The 23,985-nt window shown below is 42.1% G+C and overlaps 1 protein-coding gene across 7 annotated transcripts in view; it reads left to right on the top strand.

Moving 5' to 3' along the window:
• The window catches only part of OXR1 (oxidation resistance 1), a 203,632-nt gene that overhangs the window by 167,458 nt on the left and 12,189 nt on the right, over nt 1–23,985 (top strand). For all 7 annotated transcript variants that reach the window (XM_054167480.1, XM_054167481.1, XM_054167478.1 and 4 more), the window contains 4 exons: nt 3,046–3,230; nt 6,786–7,576; nt 8,686–8,854; nt 11,240–11,411. In XM_054167480.1, coding sequence (XP_054023455.1) covers nt 3,046–3,230; nt 6,786–7,576; nt 8,686–8,854; nt 11,240–11,411 — 1,317 coding nt within the window. The remainder of the gene's footprint in view (nt 1–3,045; nt 3,231–6,785; nt 7,577–8,685; nt 8,855–11,239; nt 11,412–23,985) is intronic.

The following is a 23,985-nucleotide window of genomic DNA, read 5'->3' as shown; positions in this document are numbered from 1 at the left end:
AGTAAAAGCTTCTTTTGCAAAGTGTTGCTCTCTGTTACATGGTTATTGCTAGTCAGAAGCAGTGTTGTGCACGAGTGAGAAGCAGGGTGGTGTGAATGTCCTGCATCCTGCTCGGGCAATAGATCAGTGTGAGCAGCGTGCTGCAGAGTCATGCAGTAACTCGCTGTTTACAGTGAGTGGAGACATGCCTGCCCTTGCAGCCACAATGTTTGCCTCTGTTCTGAAAAAGTGGCCTGCTCTGATTTTTCATTCTTGAGGCAGAAAAAGGTATCTTAAAAAATCTGCTGTTTGGAATAAAAACCCAACCTGGAAATGTGAGCAGCAAAGCACAGATGCATTAATGGTGAAGTAAAAAGGAGAACGCTAATGAGATGTAAAACTTCTACAAGAAACAAAGATTAAAACTAAGTTATCTTCATGCTTTATGAAGTTTTTATCATAAATTTGAGTATTCTACCTTGTGTCTTCAAGAGCATAATGGCATTATTTAGAGAGAACTGCTGTTTGAACACCACTTGTCAGAAGTCCTCTCAAACCTTCTTAATGTGCGTTACTGAACTGCCTGATTGCAATGCTTGGGCTCATAAAGTTTGGCTTTAATCCTCCCTTTGTAATGACTGCTTGAATTCCCGTCTTGGATGTTGTATAACATGCTGCTCCCACTTCCTAAGTTTAAGGAATTTTAATGGAAAGAAGTTAAAACTGATTGAAAATTGGCCATCTACATGCAGGTGGAGTTTAATCTACTTTCAATATGTGTGGTTTTGTTTATCTGGATTAATACTTTCCTAGACCACCTTTAAGACAGAAAGGATCTATTGCTAGTGTGTCCACATGGTTTTCAGTAATGAAGTGGCTCAGCAGATATTTCTCCTTGAGGCAGTTAGGTCTAAACTTCACCTGAATAGAATTCACTTCATTTCTTCAGAATTTACCTCACATACAGGAAATTACTTCTGCAAGTGCTATTTTAGGGAGTTTTGTTTAAGAACCAGAACTTCTGTGACGGCAACACGTTGAGCTACTTAGTAGCTCTACAGAATCTAATTTCTACTTCAGTTTCATCAGTACTGGTATTGATACTTTTTTCCTCAACAACTAGTTAGTAGCCCAAGAATCATAGAACCACTTTGGCTGTAAAAGACCTTTAAGGTCATCAAGCCAAACCATTACCTAACTCTACCAAGCGTGGTGCTAAACCCTATCTCCTGCCACTACATCTGTGCATCTTCTAAACACCTGCAGAGAGGGTGATTCAGCCATCCCTGGGGAGCCTATTCCAGTGTTTGAGAACCCTTTCAGTGAAGAAACTTTCTAGTATCTACTCCCTATCTCCCCTGCTGCAACTTGAGGCCACTTCCTCTCATCCTGTCACTTGTTAGTAGGGAGAACTGGGTGGACTGAACGATTTTTTGAGGTCTCTTCCAACCAGATGCATTCTGTGCATGAAGAGACCCACACTCGCTCGCTCCAGCCTCCTTTCAGATAATGGTAAACAGCAATAAGGTCTCCCCTCAGATTCCTTTTCTCCAGGCCACCCCAGTTCACTTAGCTGCTCTTTATAAGACTTGATCTCCAGGCTGTTCAGCAGCTTTGTTACCTTCTCTGTACCTCTGCAGCACCTCAATGTGTTTCTGATAGTGAGAGCCTCAATACTGAACCCGGTACTCAAGCAGTGATGTCACTAGTGCTGAAGATCTACTAACGCAATGCAATACTGAGAAAGAATGCCAGTGACAGTTTTGTTTCAGTGTTTTAAACCCCTTGGAATTGCATAAATATGTTCTGCTGACTTAAAGTCTTTATCATGCGGTTTGTACTCTGAAAGGCACATACATAACCTGACTAGGAACTGAACACTTAAGAGGGCTTAAGTGCAGATACTTCAGCTGCTTTTGAGACTGTTTTCATTTTCCAGTGATATTGTTGGTCTTTGCTGGAGTGCTGTCATGGGTTGGCTTGTTTTGCTGGGGCATTTTAACTTGCAAATTTCTGCTCACTGTGTGGCATCGTTGCTTTTCTGCTGTGAAGGTCATCAGCCATCACAGTGGTGGGAACAAATGTCTGGAACTGGGAAGGATTATAGTTGTGTTTCCTGCTATGCAGATATGTCTTGTTAAAACTGAAACCAAACCAGTCCTTCACAGTACAGAATGTTTGCAGTCACTAGGAGCACTTTATCAGGGAACTGGACATTGATTCAATTCCTCCTAAGCTTTAGCAGCACAAGAAGCAACTCTGGTGACTCTTCCACAGAAGTTTTGAATGTTTTTCTAATATGTAAAATCCTCAGGATTCAAGATCTGCAACTGAGGGATCACTGTCATCAGGGATCACTGTCATCCTGCTTAAAGCTAAATGTCCTCTAGCTCACAGGTTTTGTTCAAACTCTGCCTTTCTAATAGTTTAACTGAGTTCCTTCACACGTGTGTGCATCTGCTTCTAATGCCCAACCCAAATGCAAGTGTTCAGTGTTTTTAATCTAGTTTCATTCTGCAAATGTATTTGTCCAGTCAGTCAACAGGTCTGTTAAGTCAGAATGGCTTGTGTCTGATACTGCTGTTCTTTCTGTGTAGAGAAAATGAAGATGAATGACAGCTTTGGAAGACTTTCTTTTTGTTCTGTACATAGTAGAAAGCAAGAACAGTGAAGAGTTGGGTTTTGGACAATGCTTGATGCTCCTGGGAAAGCTAGCATTAAGTCTTGTGGTTACCTGAGAAGGATGTATCTTTAGATATCAGGCTGTAAGGGTTTCTCTTTGGGCTTTGTTTGGTTTTGCTTTTGTTCTACTTAGTAGCTGGGTTAAGTAGTTATGAGGAACACAAGTGTTTTCTTTTAGGAAAGTAGATGACATAATTTGTTTTCCCAGAAAAATGGTTTCTAGATAACTACAAAGAACACATGAAGTTGTATAAAGGTCCTTAAATGTATGGATGCTTTAAAAACAGAGTGGAAAACACCTTTTTGTTTCCTACAAAAAAATGGAGAATATGCTGAGCTGAGCTGAAGGACAAAATCCACCACTTCTTTTCCCTCTCATTTTAGGGTACGGTCAATGGTGTGCTGCTAGTGACACCAAATAATATCATGTTTGATCCTCACAAGATGGATCCTCTGGTCCAGGAGAATGGCTGTGAAGAGTATGGCATCATGTGTCCAATGGAAGAAGTGATGTCAGCTGCTCTGTATAAGGAAATTGTGGACAGCAAAATCAAGGATTCATTAACAATGTAAGATACAGAATAGTATCTGTAAAGCTTTGAGTAAATATGAACTGTAGTTGTCTTGCTGACCGTACAAAACTAGCAAAACCGTGTTCTGGTGCTTTCCTTTGGAAGAAAGATATCGAAAACTGCCTTTGAAAGACCCTTGATAAAACTTGCATATCCTGTGTGCTGTATAGAGTAAATCCTCTTCTACATCCATGGATTCTAATTACCTCTAACCGTCTCTTTTAACAATTAGTATGTAGCAAGAGGTACCACACCACTTCCTCTGCAACTTCCCCACTCTGAAAACAGTAACAGATGTGTTTGATTCTTCAGTAATTTAAAAAGTGGTGTATAGACCAGAAGAGTTCTGAAAAGGACACAGTCTCAGGCTGCACCAGGGGAGGTTCAGGCTGGATGTTAGGAAGAAGTTCTATACAGAGAGAGTGATTGCCCATTGGAATGGGCTGCCTGGGGAGGTGGTGGAGTCGCCATCACTGGAGGTGTTCAGGAGGAGACTTGATGGGGTGCTTGGTGCCATGGGTTAGTTGTTTAGGTGGTGTTGGGTTGGTTGATGGGTTGAATGCAATGATCTTGAAGGTCTCTTCCAACCTGGTTTATTCTATGTAAGTCCAACTGATACAGCTTCAGGTACAAGTCTTTATTGTTTACCCTGTTCCACTTCCCAAATTCTTACTGCTCTGATAAATGGTGATAAGATCTGTGTGGCTTTTTGTGACATTAGGGAGTTTTATTTATTTGCTTTCCCCCTTTTGGCTAGGAGAGGAACTGGATATTTGCCTTTAGGTGTAGCCCTGTTTGGGGTAACAGAGTAAATTTGGATTAGTGAGCCTTAATCACTTGGAGGCATATAAAGCTGACTTCAAACAGCATTACCAAAAGTCCTTTTCTGTTCTGTCACCTGATTTTTATACTGTCCTCAGAAAAGGACAAATTCTGACATGAAAGCCAAGAAAAAACAATCATGCCAAATTTACCTTTCACAGTCCATAACAAACATTTGCAAGCTACCTTGACCATCTCACTGCAGGGTGGCAGATTTCTTTAACCCAAAGTACAGTTGTCTATACGGGGGAGTAAAGCTCTTTGCTTGATGCATAACTCTTAATGCAGCCCTTTTGAGTACTCTGTAAGATGACCTCTCACGGTTGTTACAGGCTACCTGTTAAGCAAATTGCCCTTGATAACCTGATAGATGTGGATACCCAGGAGGAATCGTTTCCCACACCATTTCTAAGCTTGGTTTCAACAGAGACCTGGTAGTAAACTGGTGTCATGGTGCAGTCTGGTTTGCTGCCTGAAGTCAGGCGTTTCCTGACAGCTGGCCTCTGTATGGCTGCAGTAGTGTGTGGGGCTTTTGATGCAGCAGGATGATGCCTTCAGCACAGTTGCTTTCTGGAGGTTTTACTTTGCAGACTGAATTTTAAAAAGTTGCTCAACTTCAGTTGTTGTTCAGTGCAAGTAATGAGATGATGAAAATCAGATGACCTTTCCATCCAGTGGCTTGAACCATCCTATTGCAGTTGCACAAGAAGTCTTTTTCCTAGCATGTTTATTCTCCTAATGACTCAGTGTTGACTTAAATTTACCATGCATTTTGTTTTGTTTGCACTGTTAATGAATATGGAATGGAAACATGTCTCATAATAAAAAGGTCACACAGTGTTCAGAGCCCTGGACGTCCAATTTGCTTTGTCTTTCTTGTCAACTGCATAAATGATTCCTAACTTCCAATGTTTTTGTCAGTCCCAGCACACTTGTGCCTTAACCACATCAAAATTTGAGGCCTGTTTGTAAATTTTGGGGAAGATAAAATTCAAATTTAATTTGTAACCAGGACTCCCAACAGCTAGAGCTAGATCTGACAAGATAAATACCTTGAGTTAGCTGAGACTTAAATAATATTTTCCCTTTTTCCCTCCTCCTAAATACTCCACTGTGATAATCCATTCTCTCCCAGTTTTGTCAAACATGTTTCGAATTTGAAAACCAACCTGAACACTGAAACAAATGTTCCTGATAAAATGGGAGGTGATCCCAGAGCTGAAGGACTCTTCAGTTCTTAAAGCTACCATTTCAACTTGTATGGTTTCCGTATGTGAGCCACAGTCTGTGCTGAAACTGGAAAGAATATATCTGAAAGCATACGTATCTTCTACAGGTTTTATGGACCTTAGGTTGTACTAGTCCGCAAGCACCAATTACCAGCAAAACTGAGCAATTAAGGAAAAGGCCCAGCCTAGAATGGGATAAAATTTTAACTAATCCACATGCTTTGTCAGCCAAATTGCTGTGTTAGCATGAGCTCAGTGCCAGGTCCGTGTTCACACTTGGGTAAGAGGGCGTGTACGCTCTGCAAGCGCGCTGAACGTTAGCAGTCTCAGTAACGTCAGGAATGTGAGGTGACTGAGCAAGAAGTTTTGTGGAAATGTGGAGTGGATTTGTTCTTCTTTGAGAAGACCATGCCTTACTCTCCTGTCCTGAAAGCATTTGATAGTAGGTCATGGGAGATGTAATGCACTTGGGTTGTCAAAGGAGCTGGCCTTGAGAACTGGAGTTGGGTTGAAACAGAACTTTTTATGAAGGTTGTGTACTACTCAAGGCCCCTTGTAGCTTTCCTCTTCTAAAGCTTACAGCATTTCTGCTTGGAGTCTTTTGAAAGGCAGGTTTGAATCAAATCATGTCCTTTGAGGAAATTAAGTTGTTCTTCTATGCTTGGTGGTGTTGGTTGGCTATTGTTGTGGGGGGTTTTGTTAAACTATGTATGAACATTGATGTCTCACCTTGAAATAGCTCAGTTGTACCAAGTAGTTTGGGCTTGCTTTACCTAACAGTGATATCCTCGGTGTTAGGTACCTGACTGGTGAAGCCCCTCGTCACTGTTAGATATTCCCCATGAGCAGAGTGGTAGGATCTACCTTGGTGGTTCCTGCCCCACATTGACTAGCTTAGATCATTAAGGTTAGGCCAGGTAATTTCTACCACTCATTTCTTACCAGTGAGTCAGGTGTCACCTTGTAATAGGGTGGGATAGGTCTAAACAATTGTACTGGTCTCTGGTGGACAAAGCTTGAAAGATTTTGAAGGCCTTCTAGGGTTTGTCAGATGTAGCTTTTTGTTGGTTTCCCTTTGCTGGTTTTATTTTGCTTACACTTTAAATGTCTTAAGCTAATCTTGCTGGTTTTGTAGGAGAGCTTCTGCTTGTGAAAGTAGTGTCTTCAGGTTGGGAAGCCTCATCTGTGTCATGCTGGCAGAAGGTCTGCCACAAGCTTGCTGTTACAAGAACATCATTTATGCTTGTTTCTTACTGCTGATGCTCAGAGTAAAGGAGGTTTTAGTTTGTTGCCTTTTGTGGGTTCAAGTTTTGGGGTCTTTTGGTTGGCTGGTTTAGTGGTGGGTTTTTGGTTGGCTGGTGTTTGGTCTGGTTGTAGTTTCGGTTGGGTGGGTTGGTTTAAGAGCACCCTTACAATTTTTCAGCATTAAACAAAACTTGGTAAAGAAAAGAGCTTGATGGGAAAGACACCTGCTGTAATTCCATTCTTATTTATTCAACAGAGATGTAGAACAGCTGTCTGTAAGGGAACTTTGCCATTCCAAGAAAGCTGCAAAGAGCAATACAGATGAAGTGGATTCCAGGATTCGGGATCCAGGCAATGACAGTGCCAGTACTGCCCCGAGGAGCACAGAGGAATCTCTTTCAGAAGATGTCTTCACAGAATCAGAACTCTCTCCAATCCGTGAGGAACTCGTTTCCTCAGATGAGCTTCGACAAGACAAGTCTTCTGGAGCATCATCAGAATCTGTCCAAACAATAAACCAGACTAGTTCTGAATGTTTAACAATCATTGCAGACTCCACTGAAGCTGCTAGTGACTTAAAACCCAACACTGAATTGCTTGCAAATGTCAAACAGTTTGGTACCCACAGCTTGGGTTCAGAAAGTTCTGGAATGTCTGCAAAGGGGGGAAAAGAGCCTAGGGAAAATAGCGGAGATGTCCCCCAGCCTTCACAGGGGTCACATGGCAGTGAAGAACGCAACAAAGAGGCAGAAGTGGGCAGCAATCAAGATTCCTCACTGGGGAAAAAACCCAAAGCAGACAGTAAGGCGGGAGAGGAACGTCTGCCTTGTGAAGATACCACAGCATCGCAAAAGGAAGAGCTAACCAGCGAGGCAAAAGCGCTGGGAGTGCTGACGCAGGACTCGGAGACAGAAGTTGAGGAACTCCGCAAACTCTGGAAGAGCCACACTATGCAACAAACCAAGCAGCAGAGAGAGAACATGCAGCAGGACTCACAAAAAGAAGTTACTCAGAAAACTGTGACTGTGGGAGATGGACAGTTCGAAGGTGAGTCAGTATTCGTGTGTTAGCCGCAGGATCTACAGTGCATCTTCCCCACAGCTCATCAGAAGTCTCTTTGGCTTTCATTCTCTAGGACACATTTGCCCAGTCTAGAATGTCTTAAAAGACCTTCCTTGGAATTTATTTAGGCAGTACTCTCTTCTGAAGAAGAGCAACTAATACTTATTCTAAACTTTATGGTGAAAATCAGACTGAGAAAACACATAGTAGAGATGATTACGGATCAAGGTGGTGATTTTTTATGTCCTTAGTGTATCTGTAGTCTGCATAGACACTGAAGGAGGAGTCCAGCTGTGAAGAAGAGATGAGTGTCTAGAAAACTGGTAGAGATCTGTATGTACATGTGATGCAGAGGCAGACTAAATCTGATCTTGTCGTAGTTGGCCATAAGAACTCTTAAATTTACATCATCCTTCCTTGCTTTAAGGAGTCTCTTGTCTGTAGAGATCATGTTGTAGGTTTTGGGCAATTAATCTAGCAGAGAAACAATTTTGAGAAGTCTTCATCCTTTACCTTTTGCTGACTTGGAGATAATTGTATAATTCCATTAGTTCAATTAAACACCCTATGAGGATTTTTGCCTCCGTGCTGCAACATCCAGTATATGTTATCCTGAAGGAGTGCTGATACCATTGATCTGTCTGATAGAGCTAGCAAATTAAAATTCCAGAGCTTTCCTTTTTTAAATTAAAAGTAACTAATAAACAGCTTTGACTTAAGTGAACCAGGCCTCATGAAGTTATTTAAGTCTGTATCTTTCACATTTATGTGGAATATCTTTTTGACAGTGGGAGGGATGGTTGATGCAGTGTTGAGAATGCCTTCTGAAATATATTCAAGCCTAAATGAAAGACTGTCATAATGTGATCTGAGGCTGGAAGCAGAAATGAATGGTAGAATTATTCAACTCTGTTACATTCTGAAGTTAATTCTGCTGCTGCAATTCTTGTAACACAAAAAAGGCTTCCCTTACCTCATCTCCTACATTACTTGGGTGCATGTACATACTCTATGCCTGTATTGTGTAAAACAAAGCTAGCTACTGCTGAGTCTCTCCTGTAGGCTGTGGGTAAGTTCTTTTCTCTTACTGCCAGGCTCTTCTCTCACAAAGGAGAAGAGGCGCCCCCGGTCTCACAAGTTCCTGCGGCTGCGCGTTGGGAAGCCCATGAGGAAGACGTTCGTGTCGCAGGCAAGCGCGACAATGCAGCAGTACGCACAGAGGGATAAAAAACACGAGTATTGGTTTGCTGTGCCCCAGGAGAGGTAAGAAGAAAGAGGACTCCAAAATTCAACACTTGCCAACACATCCCCCAGCTGCCTTTTCTCAGAGTTTTTCAGTGGTGATCCCTAAAGCAACAAAAAAGGTCAGCAGCTGAGGACACTGAGCACTTGCACTGAGCACCGCAACACCTCGTTACCATACTGAAGTGCCAGTCATTTACTGGAGTTGCAGGTTCAGACAGTAGTTTGTCAAGGTTTAGGCTTGTGTCTGGAACAAGTGAGTAATGAAGGAAAGATTCCAGTAAGTGGTATTTGGTGAAGGAAGTGAGTTCAGCAACAAAGCTTTTGTTGGCATTGCTTCCTGTGCTTCCTGTTATTTGGAACCTTTCTGAAACATCTCTCTGCTTCTTAAAGCTCTGAGCTCAGAAGAGCTAGCTGAGGTTCTTCTGTCTTTATGTATGCACCACAACTTTTCCAGGAGACAAACATGTCTACTAGGAAAATACCTGAAATTTGTTACAGGAATTCAGGGACATGAGATGTTCATGCTCGCTCACTGGTGTGAAGTCTTGCATTCTTAAATGATCTTTACTGCTGGGGAACTGTGGCTTATTTTCAAGTTGAATGTGATTTTTTGGGGGTATTGCAGGTTATTACATCCTTGTCAGAAGTGGGGAAGGGGGTACAAAGAATTAACAAACTTTTCAGCTGTCGTCTTGTATAAAATACCTACACACAATGATCAAGTCGCTTTTCCATCTTTTCTTTTGAGCTGAATGGCATAGAATATCCAGTTGGGGCACTGCAGTTGAGGACAGATATGGATCAATTGTCGAGAGTCCAGAGGAAAGCAACAAGACTAATTAATGCCTAGAAAAAGTGTAATATATAAAGGAAAATTAGAAGTAAGTGGGGTTCTTTAATCTAAAGGAGAAAAAGTGGATTACAAGCATAAAATCACTTCATACTTAACAGCTGTCTGCACCAAGGAAAGCAGCAGCCTTTTTTCCATGTCCACTGTGAATGGAGGTGTGTAATAGACACAAAATTTGAGTTTTTGAACAGGGAGACTTGAGTCTGTGCTAGCACATTGCTAACCCCCATGACCTCTAAGTGGTGGAGATCATGTAATTTCTTGAGCAAAATCTTTCACACTGATTCCAGTACAGCTAATTCTGTCTGGTCCAGGTGACCTCTTGTGGTTATAGTCAACTCAACTTTTCTTCTGTTGGTATCACACTTCATTTAAAAACAGGCAGATGTGGCAAGGATATGGCAGCAATGCCTAAGTCAGCTGATCAAAATGTTTACTGTCACTTTAGTTCATTTGGTTGATGTAGCAGGCCAAGTCCTTCAGCACAAAGCAGAATTGATCACCTATTTCAGAAGTAGTTCTTAATATGCAGTTCATAACTAATCTCCTTGGAAGTTACTTCATCTGTGAAGGGTTACTCTAAAGGCATTTTGAGAGACTACAGTGCTCTGTATCTTTTGCTGTTCTTCCACCATTCAGTTTTGCAGGGATTTACTAAGTAGAGGGGGGAAAAATCCAAATATTGTTCTGATCCAGTATGCAGATTCACTGTAGCAAGTGTCCCCCTGAAGAGGGACATAAGGAATATTCAAGCTCTTGGTAACCAGAGCCATAGAGCTCTAGCTCTGAAGCTGTCTCTTCCATGATGAGGTTCTAGCAGATTCATTGCATGTCCTTTTCCTAAGCACTTCATCTGTCCACCTACAGCAAATGCTGAAACAGTCTAAGCTGACATCTGTTAGGGTTGTAAATAGCTTTCTTCTGGGAATTTGGGCATTTTGTTCTTCTAGACTGGAAACTGTACCATTTGTGGCAGATAAAAGGAGACAACTTTGACTCTTGATACTTCTGGAGGTATTGCAGTTACAGTAGTCCATATTTTATGATCTAGCTCTCTATATGCACACTCTGAGCATTATTTCCTCCCATCTGTAGCACTTCTCACAGTCTGTATAATTCTGGTTGCATGACTTGGGAGTGCCCAGCTATTCTTCAGGGGCAGGGAAATAAGACACACAGGCACATTTTAATTCCAGGTTTGTTTGTGTTCTTAAAACAAACAAAGAAATCTTAGTGTTGTGTTTTGGAAGTTACTTCAGTTGCAAGTTTCCCACAGGACAGAAGTAGCTGAAGGAGTACATTTGTGTATGAAAACACAGCTAGTCAATTACCAAGGAGTTACCTGCTTTCCACCAGTGCTGGCTTCATGTAATTAAAAGGGGGGGGGGAGGGAAAGCTATCTTCTTGTTTTGAGATGCATCACTAGTATCAGTAAAACATGAAATAGTGAACGTTGTCATTTGAACCTTAAATACTTCATAACTGTTAGACATGACCCCAGAGATCACAAACTTACCTTATGCTTCTTTTCTGTATCATTGCTTGACTTCTAGGACAGATCACTTGTATGTCTTCTTTATCCAGTGGAGTCCAGAGATATATGCAGAGGATACTGGGGAGTCTCTTCGGGAGCCTGGATTTATAGTGGTAAAAAAGAAGGAAGAGCCTGAAACTAGCGAAGAATCTACTACTGATACTGCTGAAGATGCTGCTAAAGAGTGGGAGGTAAGGAAGAACAGTATCTTATTGCCTCTGCAGGATTTAATTTGATAGCTAAAATAGAGTTAAATACTTTGCAATTCAAAAAAGAATGTAATTTATTAGTCTGCTTATTATGATCATAACTGTTTAATTTCTGCCATCCTAATGCTTTGCTCTGGCATCAGGGCAACATTCCACAATTACAAGTCATTCTTGTATGGAGCAAATTTTAACTGAAACCTCAAGAGCTGACAGGAATGTGAGTACAGCAAAGATGATGTAACTTGGATGAAGCAGACTTAGTTTTCAGTCAGGTAAACTGACAAGTTTCCTGTATTTATTATTCCTGTGTCCAGATTGTCAGATGCTTACTGCTATGTCTCAAAAGGATGAGACAACAAAGAAGCATAATTAAGCTATTACAGACATGTTTTTTACAGTAACCAGCTTCTCCATACATTGAGATGCTCTTGCATGGGTTTTAGTACTACGCTGTAACTATCTTTGCTTTGTGATAACCAGTACATTTCTTCCATGTGAATCTGTGTCCACTGTGTTTCTATGGACACATCTTTACATGTTTACATGGGTTTGTTTTGTAGTGTGCATACAGCTGAAGCACTTGTAGTCCTGTGCATTCAAATGTCAGTCAAAAGTCTGATGATTCTTGTCACATATATTGAAGTATCCCATCAGCTCTGTTTAACTTGGGTCTCAGGACAGGGGTAGCAATCTCTTGACTTTAAAGACTCTTTTGTTCCCTTTTTGTCTCCCACTCTTGCCCCATCATGCAACAGAGCAAGTTGGAAAAAAAGTACCACTCAAGTATAGGCTTCTTTAATATCAAGTGTGGGAGAAATTTTTTAAACCTGCAATAATCTTAACTGTGGGTGATAGTTTTCCTCTTAGCTCCAGATAGCAGAACTCTGACTTCAGACTTCTTGTTTGCTTTGCTGAAGTGCTGGGCCATGGCTACAAAACTCTTTCTGCAGCATAGTGACTTTGCATGGAGCATTTTTGCTTTGAGACATTGAAATGAGTCACAAAGGCATCTCTTGAATCTTCATCCTTTCAGTATGTATGTTGCTCAAGTATTTTCACCAGCAATGGATTTTGGTGTTGACTTTTGATCAAAGCCTTTATAAGTATTTGGTGGTTTACAACTTGGCCTTTTGGAGTACAGGGACGAGAGGCAAGTGTTCAGTGTTGTGGTTCAAGGCACAACACATCTCTCTTTCAATGAATTCTTCAGTTGCTTTGCACCTTAATGACAAAATTTCCACAGAAAATGGTGTGCATTTTCCTTCAGGACTGAGTGGTGTAAGTTTTTGGGAGTTATTTCTGAAGATATTGGAAACAGTCCTTGCAGTCCTTTTCTTACATGTATTAAAATCTGTGAGTTAGTTACTACAGAAGGAGATTCAGGCCTTAAGCCTTTGTTTCGGTCTCCTCTGGAAAAAAACGTGGCAGACACTTCAAAAAACATAGTTATTTGCATAGGTGTTATGTGAGCATTGTCAGTTTGGGTCTCTAAAGAGTATCAAGTAGTAATTTTCTGGATAGAGAAGTTAGTGTGCATCAGTGAGGTGGAAAGCTTTTTTTCCCCATGTTATGCAAGTAAAAGCAATATGCTAATGTGGTCTTCTGTGCATTTTAACTTGGGTAATGTAACTTCTTATGACTGACTCCTAGCACAAAGCTGTGAAAAACTAACTTTTTGATCAGAAATGTCTGACAGTACCAGATGGTTCAACCTGTCATCACATACAATTGCATTTTAGTGGCTTTTAACATATGTGCTGGAAAGTATCAGTGCATGTAGGGAACTGTAGCTGTTGTCATACCCATTATTCCCATTGAGCTCCAGTTGTCATTTTCAGTCAATATATTCCCTTCCTTTGACACAACAAGCTTTTGCTGGCAGCTCTTGATCTTAAATAGCAGGTGAGCAGAATTGTTGGAACCTTTTTGTGGGTATTGGGATGAAAAGCAGTCTTCTCAGAGCACAGCAGTGGAAAAACTCAGGGTGGAAGGGAAAGAGAGAGCAAAACGTTGATGTGCAAATGCCATAGGAAGTGCTGTTGGTTTAGCTGGAAGTAGAAGGCAGTGAGTAGCTTGCTTTATCTTCAAGCTGGAGAAATGGGGAAGAGGATTAATGGGTAACCCAGGTGGGGTGCTCTGAGACATCTTTGATAGTTAAATGTTAACACATTCAGCTGTAGCTTTTTGTCAAAGAGATAAGGTGGTACTGTGCTTTTTGTGTTTTATTGGGAAAGAAACCATGGGAAGAAGGAACAAGCAAAAGCAACGATAGTAGCATACAAAACAAGTAGCAGTTGGTGTTAAGTGTTGTTATCATGCAGCATGGGAAGCACAGAATTTAAAGTCTCTGATCATCAGAGAGTATTGAGGCAAAAGAAAATGCAATTACTGAGTGTGGCCACAGCTAAACCACAGAATCCTAGAATGTTTTGGGGTTGGAAGGAACCTTTAAATGTCATCTAGTCCAAGCCTGCTGCATTGAGCCAGGCTGCCTTTTAATAGCTGGCTCAGAGCTCTCTCAAATGTTTCCCAAGTGGTTAAGAAAAACAATAAATCATCTTGGGCACCTGAAAACAAATTGGGTAAGGACACCAGTTCTTTTTTTTAACCTGAAATCTGCTAAGGAAACAGAAGAGTTGCTGTGTACTGGTGTAATTCTTAATTATTTTAAGTGTTGACTCTTCCCCACCCCAATCATTTGGTCTTATTTATTGCTGCTCTTCTGGTCTGAGTCATGCTTCAGGTCCACGTAAACCTACAGACTTGTCCTCAAGATACTTGAAAACAGGAAATGTCTTGTCTCAGGACCTGCAGAATGGTCTCATCTCTTGTATTGTTTCCATTAGCTTGTTGCTTGCTCAGGATGATGATTTCATTTAAAGCTGTCTAGAAGTTAATTCCAAAATGAAGCCTGAGCTGATTGCCCCAACGTTTCCCAGATTCACTGGGTTACATTCTGGACTTGCATTTCATAATCCTTACCTTTTGGGTCTGCATATGCCATTTCTGTAGCAAACACAGGTGCAACACCTCTGGAAAGCAGTACCTCACACCTGTAGTAACTCACTGGCCAACCGAATTTGGGAACGCTGGCTAGATCAAGCTGGTCGTTGCAGATCAAATCCTGCCTTCTTGAAATGATATTTCAGTTAGATACTCAGTGCTTCAACATGAAGAAAACTAACTTCTGGAGTGTCCTGAGAATCTATTTCTCTGTATTTGTAGAAACATGAATGTCGCAGATGGTGATGATCTCCTGTTCACATAAAGAAGGTGTTTCAGATTTGGAGCATTGGACATAGGATGCTGGAGTTCATTATTGGATCTGGGCTACAACATTTCTGCAGTAAAACAGACATCTCAGTTTCTGTATCTGCTGTCTTTGCATTTTTGTATTCCTAACCTTGCTTTTTCTATAAACTTGCACTCCACACTTCCTTAGTCAGATGCTAATGAAACAGCTGCTTGGTGTGTGTGGAATAATCCTAATGCTGTGTGACAGGCTGGATGATACTGGGTTAGCTGAGAGAGAGGAAGCCTGGAAGTTGTAGGCTTCTTGAATGACACTTGTGCACAGTGAGTGAAGACAGCAGTCCTCAAAATACTTTTCCAATGGTTCCTGAAAAGTGGCCTCCTTATGACATTGTATTTGTGTCAAGCTAGGTGGTTGGTTGTTTCTTACATCATCTGTTAAGAAATTGGATGTGTCACTATCTGCGTTGCTGTCCATTAAGAAGCGTGTGTAGTAGGCTTTGCCCTTGCACTGGAGATGAGTCTCTTGAGCTGCAAGAGTCATGTGCAGTACTAGAAATATTTCTGCCCGTTTGTTGTGCTTGAAGAAGGATTCTGGTGCCCATTAGCCTCATGCAATGCCTTTTGTAGAGACTGGTAACCTTGGTCCTTCCTTTTGAAATGAAGAAAATAGTGTACTCTCCACTTCCTGGAAGGGGTAGTTTTGCTTTGTCCTTCTTAATTTCTCTAATTTATTTGTAACTTATAAGTGAGAACTTTGGCATTTTCACTGCTTGGAGCTGCCCTGTGTTTGGAATCGTGACTGGAATTGAGAGGAGGAGACTCAGGGATGACCTTACTGCTCTCTACGACTACCTGAAGGGGGTTGTAGTGAGGGAGAGGTTGGTCTCTTCTCCCAGGCAACCAGTACCAGAACAAGAGGACACAGTCTTAGGCTGCACCAGGGGAGGTTTAGGCTGGAGGTTAGGAGGAAGTTTTACACAGAGGGAGTGATTGCCCACTGGAATGGGCTGCCCAAGGAGGTGGTGGGGTCGCCGTTGCTGGGGGTGTTCAGGGCGAGGCTTGACAGGATGCTTGGTTGCATGGTTTAGTTGATGAGGTGGTGTTGGATGACAGGTTGGACATGATGATCTTGAAGGTCTCTTCCAACCTGGTTTATTCTATTCTAATGGCTATTTCGTGTATCTTCAGTGAGAACAGAAGCAGTGGCTCTGCTGAGAGTTGGAAGTAGGATTGTTCAGCTAAAAGCCTTGAGGTTTTAAGACTCTTTAAGTGTGCCTTTTGAAATCCTGAGGGACACTCTGTGAAAGAAGAATGCTGTCTCCTTCTTTCTTTCTTTTTATTTGTATATTCCCATAGCTGATGAAAGGGAACAGAGAATGACTTCTCCAAGTAGACTTCCTCTCTATGCAAACATGATCAGCCAGCTATGAAGCTGTGCCAGTCCATGTTGTGCTGAATACAGCAGGAGGTGGCTTCTGTACTGTCAGTGAAGGGAGAGGGAAACAGACCTCAGTTAACTGTAATCTCAGCTTCACCTGCAACAACTTCTACAAAGGTCCAGTGCTTCTAGACAAAATATTAGCTCTGCATAGGAGCTGGTACCTGATTTTAATGTTGATTTTTAACTGCCTTTCTTTCACCTAGTAGGATTCCTTCCAAAGACAACAATTTAGGTGGACTGAGCATCTAATTTAGAGGGGTCTTCCTATTTTTTTAAGTTCTTGGCAACTTATATCCTAAAACTATACTCTAATAAGTAAACATACAGGTTGCATATCTCAGAGCTGTAAAATGCTGTTGAAAGCTATGCCAGTTTGTAATTACACTGCCACACAATACTGCTGTGTGGTGAAACCTCACTGTTTCAAAATAAACACTACTTGAGGCAGCTTTCAGTTTTGCTTTTCAGCTCTTTGGAGACAGGGATTTTTTTATCCTAAACTGCAGAGCACACCTGTAAGATGTAATTAAATAGCAATCTCATCTCTCTAAAAATACGATCTAGCAAGGGGATCAGCTACTGAAAGTGAAGCTAATGTCATTGCTTGGTAATTTGTGCCCAGGCAAATCAACAGCACCGTGTAAAAACAACCTTTCTTCTTGTCAGTGAGAGATGCAAATTACTTCATGGATTGCACTGAGGCATACAAGTTACACAGTCTGGTTCTTGTGTGATTTGTTTCTCAGTTTTCAGGACTGCTGCTGAAATTGGAGTATTAAATGATGAGAATAATCTTACACACACTTCATACCTCATCTTCTCAGGTGATGCTTAGGGATGCTCATCTTCAGTGCTACACGGCTGTGCGTTTCCATCACAAAACCTGGTCACCTGCATGACTGCTTCATGTGGAGTCAACAGCAAGCTCTAAAAAGCTGAGTACTTACACCCCTGCCCCCAGTATCTCTCCGGAATAACTTCTCTCCCTGAAGAGGGAAGGAGCAGGGGAAATAAATCACTCTTTACTAACATCATCTCAATCCAAAAGCATACATAGCACATACAGGGATTGCAGAATTGAGCATCACCATTTTTCTGTTGCATGGTGTTAGTCCCTGGGTTGAGACAGAATAATGCCATCCAATCAAACTGCAAAGTTGCTCTTTCACACCCAGCATCCAGTCTTCCTACTCAAGTTCAGGGAGTTCCTGTGCTCACTATCCTGTTTCAGTGTAACAAGATCTTGTCAGCTGACAACTTTAAATCTGTATGGCAGTGCTGTGTAGAACAGATGAATGATATGGAGTGGAAATCAGACGTTTCATAAATGGTACCTGGCCTGGCACTGTCCTGTTTCTCTGCTGCTGCTTCAGTTTGTTTTGATAGATCAGTTTGGAGGAAACAACATCATGAGTAACAGCTACAGAAATAAATGTCTGCTTCTGCCTTAAGCATCCATTGCACGGAGATTTGATTTGTTCCAAGCCAACAATACAAATAAGATTATGGTTCCTTGCAGTGAGATACATTCTGTTTCGCTCTGTTGCCTGGGTAGTAAACAGGCGATGCTCCTAAGTGCTGCAGTTCTGCACCTCTGTCAGGACTGAGCTGATACTCCCTTTGGTGCTCTTTAATTAAGAGCGTTTAAGGCAAGGCATGTATTAATTTGCACCAAGAAAGGAGGTTCTGATTCAAGTGAACAGATCAGTATAGCCCAGAAATGCATTGAAGAATAAAAGAGCAGCCTATTTTATTTACCTTTAATTAAGGGATGCTCCTGGGGTCAGGCTTCCTGTGTTGTCTTTTTTGCTAATAGGAATGTATCTTTCACCAGTTACGAAACAAGACTATTAAAGGACTGGTGGAGGTCAGTCAGGAGAGGAAGCTTTTGCTGCTTTCTCAACTGCATTGTTCCATGATGATCTTCAGGCTCTTGTGACTCTCCTTCTACCACTCTCCTCTTCCAGCTCCCAGCTGCAGGCAGCTACCCGCTGGTGGAGGCTGCTGCTGCTGGAAGTCTGCGCTTCAGAACAGACCTGCAGGAGGTCTGATCGTTACTAGTGCGCTTATTAAACTTCAGAGCTGTCATTAAGCAGTGCAACAGGGTTGTCAGATCTAAGGAAGAAGTTGATTGCTCTCTTCTCCTGTGAGCAAGTTTTACAAATCGTTTTGAGAAGCTCTGGGAGCAGCAGGTTTGTTTAAGCGAAAAACTCCCAAGTAAGTCTTTTGAATTGTTAAAGACTTTGTGTTCTAGAATATAAAAGCAAAATCCTGCAGTGGCTCATTCTTCCTGGCCCGGTTTTGTACAAACAGGGGGCTGGTTGCTGTTGGGGAGGAATTTGTTGTTCCTGTGAGGGGAAAACACAGGGGAGGAAGACTCTGAGAACAGGCCATGGGGAAGCTGGCTGTGTGGCTGGCCTTTGTTTTTAGCTTAGACTTTGCATGTCCAGAGACAGTTTGAAATGTTTTTGCAGCATGTTCTCCATTCCTTTGTCAGACTTTGGCAGGGGGGGAACACAGCAGCTTGTTGTATTTTTGTTTTAATTATTCTTTCTTTTTAATTTATTTTTTTATATCTATTGGTAGTTGTCTCAGTGTTAAGTTTACCCATTTTTTTTCCCTTGGTGTTCTTGTTTTACCTTACTATCAGCTCACTTTTTTCCCCCTTTCTAAGCGAGCATGTGGTTTGTTGTGTGAAACAAATCAAATCTTTGTTGCTGTGTTGCTAGTGTATTATTATGTATTTGAGGCTTTCACTATCCCGGTGATAAAAACGTTCCTCCAACCTTAATAATTGTCATAAGTTGAAACAAATTGGTTTTTAGAGTTACCAGCTCCTGAGAAGAAGTGCTTTCCTTTACAGTGAAACTCATCCATTTGAATTACCTTGGTTTAGATAGGAATTGCAGGTTGGGATGTTCCAGTGGGCAGTCTGCAGTGCTGCTAAGTGCAAGTTCTGGCACTGGTGCTCCGAGATCACAGTGCAAGAGCATGGGTGAACAGGTTTTAATGTTACTGTGATGCTGCCTGCAGCTGCCCTGGCCTGTTGAATACGTTCACCCAGCTCTCAGAGCACTGGGTGTCTTTCTCAAGGACAGGGAAGGGGGAAAATGCCTCCCAAGTGCTACTACACGGAAGTTCTCAAAGATTTGCTGCACATCCTGCTGTTGTACACACCTGTTTAAATAAACATCCTTCCTTTAAGGGGGGAAAAAGGAATTTCCACAATACTACTTTGCTGGCATTAGCATTTAAGCCATCGAGCAAGTTCAGGTTACAGCAAAAAGGACTCGTTCGATTCTTGCAGCTTACAGAACTGAAAATCCTGAGAGGTTAACAGTTCCTCAGTGCTTCAAAACTCTTCAAAAGAATAATTCACTGAGCACTCTTTTAAGTAGTTCTGCACACTATGACAACAGTGTATAAAAGCGCTCCGTTAACACAAGGTAAACTCTTGCTTTAAAACTGCGTGCAAATTTGTTGCCACGGGAATTTGGTAATGGACAGAATATTGCTGGCAGTTCTGAAGGATTTCTCGTCCATATTCTGAAGCATTGGGTAAGAGGAGTTAAATTGTTCTGTACCTTTAAATATTCCAGCCCTTTTGACAAAGTGCTGCTTTGCAACCACACTTGAATGCAGGAAATCTTTGTGCTTCTGTATCGTCATCACTGCGATACATCCCCCTCCTGCGCGCCGGTTCATTTGTTGCCTGCCGTGTCAGTCAAATGTGTGCCTCCAGCAGCCTCTGCTCTGGGCGCCGCGGGGCTCTGCCTGCGCCTGCCGCTGCCAGCAGGTACAGAGAATGCTTCCTAACAGCCGGCAAGCATTGATTTGGTTTTTTAATTATTATTTTATTTCTTCTTTTAGGCTCATTTTATTTTTAGAAGGGAAATGTCTCGTCTGTGGCATGGGAAGAAGGGAAGGAAGCACCAGCCAGTTAATCATAAATACGCTCTGGTAATTTTCAGTGCGGTGTGTTCGTTTCTGTTCTCTGCAGTCGGGTAACGTTGTGCTGCAAGTTCCAGTGTACAGTGTGTAAACAGGCTGCTGAGGCGCAAATTCGCGGTACTTGGAGGTGTGTAAGCTAATTGCTGGTATTCCATTGGCAGTAGAGAAGGGAGAATACTCTCAGCATTACGGGGCTCGGCAGTTCTGGGTTGAGTAGTTGTGGTGTGGTTCCTCCCCCGCCTCCCCCTCCCCCCAGAACTTTTTGTCGACAAAAATGTGGTTTGTAGCAAAGTACCATGACCTGTAGTTTGGTTTTTGTTCGTAGCATTGGCGTTTAATTAGTGTAAATCCCCTGAGGTGCCATTGTTTATTCCTTCTCGGAAGGCATTCGGCCATGTGAAGAGCTGATAGTGCTTCTGAATTGAGCCGTTGAGTATGCTGCAGCCCTGCTCTCCCGTTCATAAGGGGGGAGGGGGGCAGTGCCCTTGTTTTTACAGTTTGAGACTTGCAGAAGTAACCATGGCGGTGTTTTCCCCACAAAGGCATCCATTTGTAGAGTGTGTATAGGAAATGGTTTTCAGTGAGGTTTGCCAAACAATAACGTTGTGTGGATAGGGAGGAAGCCATCCTGATAATATATTTGTGCTGTTACCAACTGGTAGATCTGGAAAGTATTTTTCATTTGGATGCTGCCTGCAACAGGCTTTTTGCCACCTGAGAGCTACAGATGTCTGGGGTTTGCTTTAAGCTGACTTTGGTCGTGTTTTTATTATTATTTGTAGCTGAGCTACTTGCAGAATATGCAATTGTCATGTGGCAGCCACTGCTTCAGCAGTGTGGATTCCTAGCGAAGTATTTGTGAAGTAGTAGTCTTTCAGTTTTCTTCTGTGGCAGTGTAATCTGGAATGGAGATAAAATTCCTAAATTAACTCAAGTGTAATTCGAGGGTAGTCTGTGGCAGTGTAAAAGGCAACTGAATTTTACCCAGAATGCGTTCTTGAATGTATGTCTAGGTGTCTTTTGCCCACCTAATTAAATAGTATCCCTCACTTGAATTACTTCCTGTAGGACCAACTGTGCTGCCTACTGCAAGAATTGCCAGCTCTTAAGGTGCAGGTGAACTGAAGAAAACTCGGAGAATCTTCTTAGCTGTGCGAGACACCAGATCAGGTTACTTAATGTATCCAACAGGGCAGATCAGAAAATGTTGCTATGTTAACAAGACGTGGTCTGTTCTTGGAAGCTAAGGTTTCTGTGAGTGTGTGGGTTTTTTCTGTCAATGGATGAGCATAAAGTTAATGTGCTGAAAAGAGAGAAGGAATGTTGGTACCACTTAGTCTGTGTCACACAAGACACGGTGGAAAGCGTTTCAGAGTCTGGTAGCACACTTGAAACACAGATTCCTAACTAAGGGTTTCATCAGTGGTTCTGAAAGTTTGGAAGAAACCCCATCTGACCTGAACTAACATAACTGCTAGAGCCACGGGAGTGCTAAATTCAGACAAGAATGTCTGCTTCAAGCGACTGAGCTGTCCTGGATTATTCACCTGAAAGGCTTTTGGTATTTTTGTGATGATGGAGTACGTTTGGGCTGAGCATCGTTCCGGGTTCCTAGCTTGCTCAGGGTTAAGAGATGAGTGTTTCGGTGAATAACCAATGCCTTGTGCTCCCCCTTCGGAAGGCCAGTCGGGGTGGCTTCCAACTTTTTCAGTAAATCCGTGTGACCTTCATTGTGTCTATTGTGCTGCAGCACAAGAGATGGCAGGTAAGTTTCCAGAATGTCAAAAACGCAGGCACCCATTCTTTCTGCCAAAGGACTTTAGACAAAAGTCATCAGACAATGCAGGAGAACAAAAGGTGGATTGCCTTCTTTGGCAAGGCTTGCAGGAATGCTTGGCAGAGCTCTGTTGGGCAGCGTAGCTGAAAACTTCCCTCTGGTTTAAGATCGTGTGCAAAGGAAATGACAGTGCTGTCGGGTCTAACAGGTCGGTTTGGGACTTGCACAGCGTCTGAGGTTCTTGGTGTGTTGGTTAACTGCAGTTGGTAAGCCAAAAGCTGTAGCTCTTTCGCTACTTAAGGGATATAATAAAGGCTCACATGAAAGGTGAGAATTCAGTGCTTCATCCCTGTGCGTGTCAGAACTGTATGTAAATACAGGGTAGATGCATTGCACCTTGACTGGATCTTCTGCTTCGTTATTAGGTGTTGTATTGCTTGTTTTTAATGATTGTGAAATAGGAGTCCTCACTCCAAATGCAGTCAATATGTAGTGGCAGGTGAACATTTGAGAAGGTTGATTATAAGTCAAAAGAAAACAAATTAGTTGTAGAGGCTTGTATAATTTTTCCTATATGTTTGTAATGGTCTCTGCAATCTGAAGTTGGTCCTTAATTGATCCTTCTTTCTGATTCAACAAGAGACAAACATTTCTATATTGGGTTGTGATTCAGGTACTACTTCTAAGCAGTGACAGCACTTCTTGTACCTGAGAGAATGTCTGCATGGCACTGTCAGAACTGCAGCTGAAGGTTCAGTCACCAGGTGTGGCTGCAGAGCTGAACCTTTGGTTTCTCTGTTGCTAGTGCTGGAAGTTCTTTAAATTGTTTTGCAAGAGGACTAGGTATTGCTGGTAACACTGCTATAGATCATCTCTTCCCCCCCCTCCTTCGGCCAAAATGAGTCAAGTTGCCTGGCCTGCCTCTTTCTCAAGGTAGTCTTCCCAAATCTTATTCCTAGGTCTTTACACAAACATCCTAGACTTTGTTTAATGTTTCCCTGTGTTAAACTTGGTTCTTTTGCTGGCATTACCACATCTCTTAAATCAGTAGTTTCTCATATCTTGACAAACTAACATGTCACAAAGGCTCCCAGACTCGGTGTTAACGCTGTGTGCTGCAGGCTTAGGTTGCTTTCTTCTGAAGTTCAGTTATCAGTTCTGGTAATTGCAGCTGTTTGCATTTATCTTCAGTACTTGCTAATCGGTAGGGTTGCTTTGGGCTTGGAGCACGTTGAGGCAGGTACTTAAACAGTCTATCCTGCAAAGTGTGGGGCCAGTACAGCTCTGAGAGAATGCTGCTGCCAGGTAACTACTTGTCCATGCTCTAGAAAACACCTTGGTTTGCAGAACATTTCCCAGACTGACAGACTTAAAGGTACTGAAAAAGCAAGCAGTCAGTTTTGGGGGACTGCTGTGATTCTCCAGTCCATCTGGTTAAAATGGCTACCTCTTGTACCTTCCCTTCCTTGCCACAGTGCAGTGACTGGGAGCTGAATTGGCTGAAAGCCCCACAGGACAGAAAAGGGTTAACTTTGCAGCCACACTAATTAAAAGCGAATCAGATTCAATTGCTTCTAGCTGTGGTGTGGTTTTTCCAGGCTGTTATGTTGTAAGTGGTACCTGATGTAGTAAACCCCATGTTTGAATGCATTATTTAATGTCGTCACTGTGTCCTGAGTAATATTTATGATGCATAAGACTGCTTCTTCAGTATTGCTTTCTCCAGCAGTGTGTAGCAGCCTGGGACACAACTAAACTTGTCTGAAAAATGAAGCTGGTGTTTTCTCCTAAAGTACACATAACTGCATTCAGCTCAAAAATTCACCATGTCCTTTCAGTGGAAGATATTTACAGCCTTTAGAAAGGATTTGAGCCTTTCTTCCCCTTCCCTCTTTACTGGTGAATTGGAGATGGACTGGTACTTTGCAGTACTTTTATCAGGCCGTTTGCAAAGTTATATTTGGCATTCCTTTCTTCTTTTTTCCCAGTTAAATGTCCTAGAACTTGAAATGCTTTTTGACTGTGGAGAGACGTTTCCATGAAGCTTGCAGTTCACCTGCTTTTTACACTGGTGCATTAAAACTCAGAGTAAAAGATGTTCAGCCTTCATTCTCTTCCCTGGTATTTGGGGG

This window comes from Dryobates pubescens, chromosome 14, assembly GCF_014839835.1.
Source record: "Dryobates pubescens isolate bDryPub1 chromosome 14, bDryPub1.pri, whole genome shotgun sequence".
NCBI classification, from domain to species: domain Eukaryota; kingdom Metazoa; phylum Chordata; class Aves; order Piciformes; family Picidae; genus Dryobates; species Dryobates pubescens.
The sequence above is the reverse complement of the archived record's forward strand: the minus strand, read 5'-3'. Positions and strand labels throughout refer to the sequence as shown.